A 7,639-nucleotide genomic window follows, 5' to 3' on the forward strand; every position below is an offset into this window, starting at 1 on the left:
AAAGCAATAAAAACAGGAAAATTCAGGAAAATTTCAAATCAAAAAAATTTATTAAAAGGATCAGATTTTGACATAAGCACACGTGCGGCGAGCAAATGGCACTAGCGGGAACTTGGCCTCTATTTTGCAGATTCACTCTCTCCACACAGTGGAAATGACAGTTCATAGTCAGTTCATATTTAATTCATAATTGCAGCATGTGTTAGTGTATTTGTTTGCGCCGCCGACTTCTGCATTTAGTGATATCATTTAAAAATGGTACCCGAGCGCCACTAGATAATATAAAGCTGCAGCTTTATATCAGTCGGGACAATGGTTGCACACTTCGATTATTGCGGGTTCCACCACATGATTCGATTTTTGTCCCTGAGATGAGCTGAGAGGAAAGAGTGGGAGCATAGATCGCCTCACCTGGTTGGCTGTGATCAGGAGCAAGAAGTTATAAATAAGCTACCACAGTATAAAACCTGAGAAAAAAAAAGAAGCCTAAACAGCTCCACCTGCTGTTCATCCAGTGTAATGACGGAGAACACGATTAATTCGGTTGGAGGTTTTCTGTTTAACGTCTTGGACTTTACCTTCAGGTAGGAAATGACATGTATTCAAATTGGATCTGTCAGAGATCTGTGCCTCTGATGAAACTGAAGTTTGCACCTTTCTTTCCTTTCTGGTATTAATATTTGTTGCACTTGGACCACAGGAGTTTGTGTCCAGCTGAACAGTTACTTTCCCTGGAGTGAAAAATACAAACATACGACATATTGTCTCAGAAAATTTGCTAAAATGGCAACCTTCTCGAGTTTACAAAGGCACATCACTGACACATGTAATGTCTTTTTTGTGGGGGGGTAAGGTAGGGACTTTGGCCTCCCTTTTGTGTTAGTATGTTTATATGCAACAAGATAAAACGGAAACTTAAAAAAGTAAATAGTCCATTAAAGAAATACTGAAACTGTGCAGGTAGGGCACAGCGAGGTTCGTTGAGTGGAAGTGCTCCCTCTGTGGTAGACGACCCTGTTTGTTCCGTTAGCAGGTGGAATCAGCACAAGACTTTGTGGTTGGAGTGCTGGGTGATGGGGGTGCTGTAGGCGGAGTTCCAGTCCCTCTCGAACATTTCCTTCAACTGGGATTGGACGGTCGCTTCCGGGGATTCTGACGACGTCTGGTTGATAACCAACGCTGAGCCGGCGGTGTGCACAAAATAGTCACCCGACCAGTTCGACGTACCTGGGAACCCAAAGTAAACATAAGTTTGTGTCTTTCTTTTGTTCAGACGAGGGTTCTGTTTGTCCTTCCTTGACATGTTTCGGCAGAGCTTCCTCAGAAAGTTAACAGATGGGAAAAAAATGTCAATCTAAACACGCAAGGCATATGCTTACAGCATATGTGGCGTTACAACTCGATACAATAAGGTGGAATTAAATAAAAATTGAACTTATTGACTGGCTACTGTATATCAATTTGTTTATTAACAAATAATCCAGATGTTTAAACTGAGTTTGTGCTTCTAAATGTGCTTCTTCTGTTCCACTTCTTCACTGCTGGGTTCTTGTTGACTCGTCCAGAGGCAACCATTTTAACGACCGGTGGCTGACTTTCAAAATTCTCTTGAACTGAACCAACTGGTGTCATAAACAAGTGCTGAAAGTGCGTGCGTGTGCGACCTCACCTATGTAGGCTATTTTGTCAGTGACCATGTACTTGTTGTGGTTGACTCTGGCAAAGGGAATGCCCTTCTGCCTGGGGTTGGAAGGCACCACGAACAGCCGCTGAAAAAGGAAACCAAAGATATCAGAAGGTGGATATTGCAGAATGTGAAAACATGGCACCAGGCTTCAGGCGCAAGATGAAGTCGGCAGACCTGCATTTGTTGTCACTTTTGTTTTCCAGGAAATTAATCTGACTTTACATAACATTTTTCCAGAGACATAAAAGTACTTTGAGCATCTTTTTTTTAGCAATCGCTCAATAGCAAAACTGATGAATCATTTGACCATTAAGTGGTTCTGTTTAAATCATCATCATCATCATAATCATCATCATCATCATCATCATATTAAGCAAGCGGCCAGGAGAGCTACTCACCACCTGGATGTCCAGTTTGCTTTTCGGGTCGTGAACGGTGGACAGCGACTTGAGGAAAGGAAACATGACCGGCTGGCTGCTGGCCCAGCAGCTGACCAGCAGCCGAACCTTGATGCGCTTTTCATACGCGACGCGTCTCAGCTGAGTGTCAATGTCGGCCCAGTACCTGCAGAGGGAGCCACCACAGAGGCAGAGAAATTTGGAAATAAAATATCGACATACCAGGAAATCTTATCTTGTAATCAGTCCTGCTATGCACTTTTGGGGACAATTCCAATTCCTTCCTTAACTCCTCAATCTCAACCCTCGCCCTTAACCCTCAATCTTTGGCCCTCAATCTTGGCCCTCAAAAATAAGTGTAAGGGCTTAGAAATGGGACACCCCTTAAGTGCAGTTACGTCTTCAGACTGTGGGGGGCGGCCTTACGCCAAAGCTACGTCCAGTCTGTCAAGAAGACGACAACGACGAAGAAGAAGGAGAAAAAGAAAAGGACGGCGAAAAAGGAAGAAGTCCTCCTTCGCTACACAACGAGGTATACAAGTAATGTGAAGCCGGGACTGCCGGTCCGGTTGACAAACCTCGTAAAGTAAAAAAAAAATGTTACGCAACAACGATGTCAATAATCCATAAAAAAAATCTTAAACTAAGACAATACAATGGTTTCGTAATATTTATATCTTTATTAACTAAGAAAATACTTCCATTTTGTAGCTCGCTTTTACATCGCGATCTTTTTCAAAGATGTCTTGGCGAAAATACGCAATGCCTTCTGGGTAGCCCTTACTGCCAAGGGTGGTGCCGGAGAATCTCAATATTGAGGGTGATACAGCCCTTAAACCCGTCCCTCAACTTGACGTTCTTAGAATCGGGACAGCACTTGCACCTCGCGGGAGCGCGCATTTTTGAGATTGAGGGTTGAGATTGAGGGTTAAGGGAGGAATTGGAATTCACCCTTGGACTGCGGCTCTAGCACTAAGCTAGGGGCCGTGTTGGCGCTGCACCTTTTGGGATGGGAGAACTCCATGGTGGGCAGGTAGTTCATGACAGCGATGTAGATGAAGCTGTGGGCGTCCTCCATGACACTGAGGATGGACTGAAGGTCTGGAGTCCTGCCAGCTGCACACAGGGAAGGAGGTGAACTCTGACAGAGACAGAGGGGAGGAATTAGGAGCGCTGAAAATATTTGCCATCGCTGCGCTGCCATCCAGCGCAAGAGACGACCATGTGATCCCGCCGCTGTACTGCTGCGCAATGTCTCACCGACAGGTAGACGTGTGACGGCGTGCCGTTGAGCGGCAGCTGAAGGGGCGTGTCCTTGTTGTAGGGGGTGGAGAAACTGCTGGGCCACGGCGACGGCACCGACTGACTGTCACCCAGGAGCCAGTAGGCCTCAAAGATCTTCCCCAGGTCTGCGGCCAGGCAGCTGCAGTTGTAGACCACGGCACCCAGCTCCTTCACCTGCACGACGTTTAGAAAGGATTCGCTACTTGCTCTACTGTCGTTTTCCGTGATTCGCAAACCCAAAAGGAAGTGACACATTTTCTTTCGCACATTTAAAAGGTGTCACTTTTACATGCATATTGGAGGAGAAACAAAGCGTTTCCAAGAAGATCTGTGAGGGAACTACTGTGTGTGTACCTGTGTGAGGGACCTCCAGTCCATGTTGGCGCTGCCGATGTAAACGTGTTTCTTGTCTACAATCCAGAACTTTGTGTGGAGGACGCCTGAGGTGAGCGCTATCATGTTGACAGTCCTGATATCGGCTCCTGAGAGAGGAGAAGCCTCAGTGTCAGTGGATGTTTTAGTTCAGCAGAAAGTGTAAAACAAAGAGTGGCCTGGGTCTAAAATGAAGCCACAACACAAACACCAAAAGGCTACCGATACATGTTCTAATTACTGTAAGCGCCCCATAAACGCTATGGAGAGTGGAAGTAGAAGTTCCACATTGCAGGCATCCATGTGTAAACAGGATTGGAGCTGCAAAGCAATTTCACCCTCTGCCATGTCAAGGGATGTTTTGTTTTCTTTTTAAATCGTACATTTATTCAAAGGTGACCCCGTGTTGCACTGGAGCGTACGTGCAATGCATACGTATGTGAAAGAGTCACCTGATTGGTTGAGCAGTTTGAGGTCGTTCACTGGCTGACTCCCGTGTGGCTTGTTGACCGCAATGCGAACGGGCAACTTGCCTGAAAGATCCGCCAGCGACTGCAGGATGATCTCGCCCTGCGCACGCAGCAGACACGCATTGCCATTCATTCACATTTATTCACACTGTGGCAATAACAGAGAAACAAAACAAAAAAAACAAGTCTTCAATATTTTCACATGCAAAACTCTGGCTGACCTGCTGAGCTGTCGGCTCTTTCGTGCCGGTGTCATCGTTGGTGAGCGTCCAGTAGAAAGAGGCGATGTCGACGCTGCTTCGGGCCTCGCTCATCAGGTTGAGCCAGGCGTGGAAGATGGATGGGTGAGACGTGGTGGAATTGAAGTCCAGGCCTTCGGGGATGCTTTCAACCATGACGATCCTGAGGGAGGGGGGAACAGAGGGAAACAACTTCAGTGTCCTGTATTAAACCGACTGTCACCAATGAGGCAGTCAAGCACAATTACTCCTCCAAAAACATCTACGGCTCTCGGGAAAAAAATATATTTAGCCCTCTGTTTACAGCCTCCCACAGAAATTTTGACATTTGAGCTTCCTGATAATACTGAGGCTTGTTGCTTGGGGAACCAATAAGAAAGCAGTTTCAGAAGGGGGAAGCAACATTTTCCTGGGGGTAATTCACTAAACACCGCAGACGAATCTGTGCCTTTTGTGACATCACAAAGTGCACACTTTCTGGAAAGTGGAGCAAGCAAAAGAGGATGGATTTTTCTCTCACATTGAGGGATTTTAGCAGTAGGACAGAGGCGCAAATCATTATTTTCAAAAAAAACAAGAGAATTTTGACAGTGGCTTTGAAAAAGTCTTAGACAGCACTACAATTCCACTTTCATCAAACCTGTGGAACAGTACTGGCTGACTGGTGATACTGCCTACTCACGTGCAGGGGTCTGAGCAGGACTGGGTGGGAGGAAGGCTTGCTGCGGCAGGATGAGAAGAGCGAACTCTGGGTATCAGCAGGTTGTAGAGGACCAACGTGGCGAGCAGCACCGTCGCCACGGCAGCCAGACTCATCGCACACCTGGAATACTGCAACAACAACAAAAAGAGACAGTAGACCTCAGAGTTGGGATGGAAAAAAATATTCAATCCAAGTGAGCGTGTGGTTGTGTGACATACGACTTGTTGTTTCCGGTGGTATTCTTGCCTCCTCCTTTCCACATCTTCCAGCTACGAAAAAGGAAGAAAACATTAAAATGAAAAATAATAATAATACAATTAGTCGATATCTGCTGCATCCATGCTTCCATGCATTGTCAGTAGCAATATTTCTGTTATTGCAAAGTACTTCAATGAACTTGAGGTGTATTTGTGATAGATTTCACTGTTCCAGCAGAGCTAAAATACTGAATACTGGTATATTCAAAGAAACATTAAAAAGTATCAGAAGTTTTGAAAATGTCTCTTTACTATTTGCTACAAAACAAATACAAACAATTCAGAACCAATCTAAGGAAATGTAATGTTTACTACCCGAGAGGTTAATAAAAGTGAAGAAACCAAATCATCCTCACCTGGTTGTAGGGGACGTTTGACTTCATTTTCAAAGACAAAATGACATCAGGTCTAAACCAAGACATAAAACATAGTTAATCCATCATGTGTTCTAGCTTATATAACAAAGTCTTTGTTATATACGTCATTCCAACTTCCACATTGCGACACGGGTTTGTCTGGACATCTTGTGGTATTGGCGGAAAAACGGTTGGGTTGGTCAGCATTTTTTCTTTTCTGCCGTTCAGGCGGACAGGAGACTGGGTGTAGAGGCACAAACAGGCTTTTTCCTATTCTTTACCGACTACACAATGAGAAGGTCCTAGATGTTTTTACCCGTAGACAAGACAAAAGGGTGTACAGTTCATCTCCTGCACAAAAAAACGCACTACAACAAATATTTCCAAAACTCATGCATGCATGCACTAACAAACAGCCCCCAAAAAAGGGGGAAGACTTCCTGGAACTGAAAGTCTTGTGATCTTAATGTCTTGACACATGTGTTTACTTCAAAAGAGACTGAGTGCACAAATTTGATGACTGTTAGTCACATGTTTCCAATAATGTGTTTCAGCAGTTCTCTCTCTCTCTCTCTCTCTCTCTCTCTCTCTCTCTCACACTCACACACACTCACACACACACACACACACACACACACACACACACACACACACACACACACACACACACACACACAGAGTTTTGAAACAGTTGTTAAAACAGGAACGAGAAGTATGTATGTATGTATGTATGTATGTATGTATGTATGTAAGCTTGTGCTAGAATGGTGACGAAAATAGAAGACAGAAAGAAAAAAGCGACAAGGAGGCTATGAGTTTGGTGGTGGGTGAGAAGAAAGGAAAAACAGCTACAGTCAAGTTGGTTAGCTCGGTTAATTCATAGAGACTTAAAACAAAGATAGAAAAATGGCGTTAAACTTAGCGTTGGGAGTTATATTTACATACAATATCAGATATTGGTCAACAGCTGAAGGTAGTCAACTCTGACTATCGGCAGCGCTACTTTAGCTGACAGAGCAAAAGCAAAACAAAGTGACTCGCACCGGGACAGACAAAACGGTCGGCTCACCTTTTTTTTTTTTTTTTTTTTTTTTACCAACGTCCCGGTTGATCGCAGTGTCACGTACAGCAGCACCGAGGTTTATTCTCGGCGCACAGCTTCATGAAACGCGGCCGTTAATAGGGTATATTTGCGTAAGGGAACAACGCCGCCGCAGCCAGTTTGGACGGACGAACTTCAACAACAGGACAGATGGTCATGTGATCAAAACTGGGTCAACCAATTAGAAGCGAGGAGACTGCGTGACGCAGCCAGCACAGCCAAGCGACCGTGTTTGCAGTTTTCCATATCGGCCACACGATGTCGCCATCTAGCCATTTCTGACTGACGTCTCTCCATAGACACACAGGAGGAATGTGCCGTGATGTATGGTTTTGGGTCATAAGTATTTCATCGAAATTTTAATGTTAGCTTCGGAGATACTAATACGTGCCCACAAGCTACTGCAAAACTGGAATTTTTCGTCAAAATGGATGGCGTTAATTAACTCGCAAGTGTTAATCGCCAACTAAAAATGTATCCGTCTTCTAAAACAGTCATCAAGTGATCAATTTCATTATAGCCATACACGATAAATCAACTGACAACCGTAAGTAAAATTTTCCTCTCCCGTAGAACCTGCTATGGTCTTGCATGCTTTGTTTTTAACCTTCTGAGTATCTATGGGCTGCAAAACACAATGAAGATATTTGTGCAACTAGATTAGACTAAACAAAATGACAAGATTTCCCCGTGATATGTCATCAAAATATGTAAAACAAAACAACAACAAAAAGGCAGAATGCAATACTCGCACACGCCTTTCTACTTAGC

General features: G+C 44.4%; 1 protein-coding gene across 1 annotated transcript; it reads right to left on the reverse strand.

Annotated features, from left to right (window-relative positions):
- Positions 1-27: 27 nt before the first annotated feature.
- pld3 (phospholipase D family member 3) lies at positions 28-6,980 on the reverse strand. Its single transcript, XM_076036606.1, has 12 exons — positions 6,856-6,980; positions 5,767-5,819; positions 5,372-5,422; positions 5,133-5,281; positions 4,433-4,613; positions 4,194-4,311; positions 3,724-3,851; positions 3,346-3,543; positions 3,087-3,226; positions 2,086-2,251; positions 1,670-1,769; positions 28-1,227 (listed from the first exon to the last, which is right to left on the reverse strand). Exons 2-12 carry the CDS (start codon positions 5,791-5,793, stop codon positions 1,040-1,042), a joined length of 1,446 nt encoding a protein of 481 aa, XP_075892721.1. The 5' UTR covers positions 5,794-5,819; positions 6,856-6,980; the 3' UTR covers positions 28-1,039.
- Between the last annotated feature and the right edge of the window lie 659 nt (positions 6,981-7,639).

Source organism: Nelusetta ayraudi, unplaced genomic scaffold, assembly GCF_046127955.1.
Source record: "Nelusetta ayraudi isolate G7.1 ecotype Tasmania unplaced genomic scaffold, CSIRO-AGI_Nayr_v1 ptg000048l, whole genome shotgun sequence".
Lineage (NCBI taxonomy): Eukaryota > Metazoa > Chordata > Actinopteri > Tetraodontiformes > Monacanthidae > Nelusetta > Nelusetta ayraudi.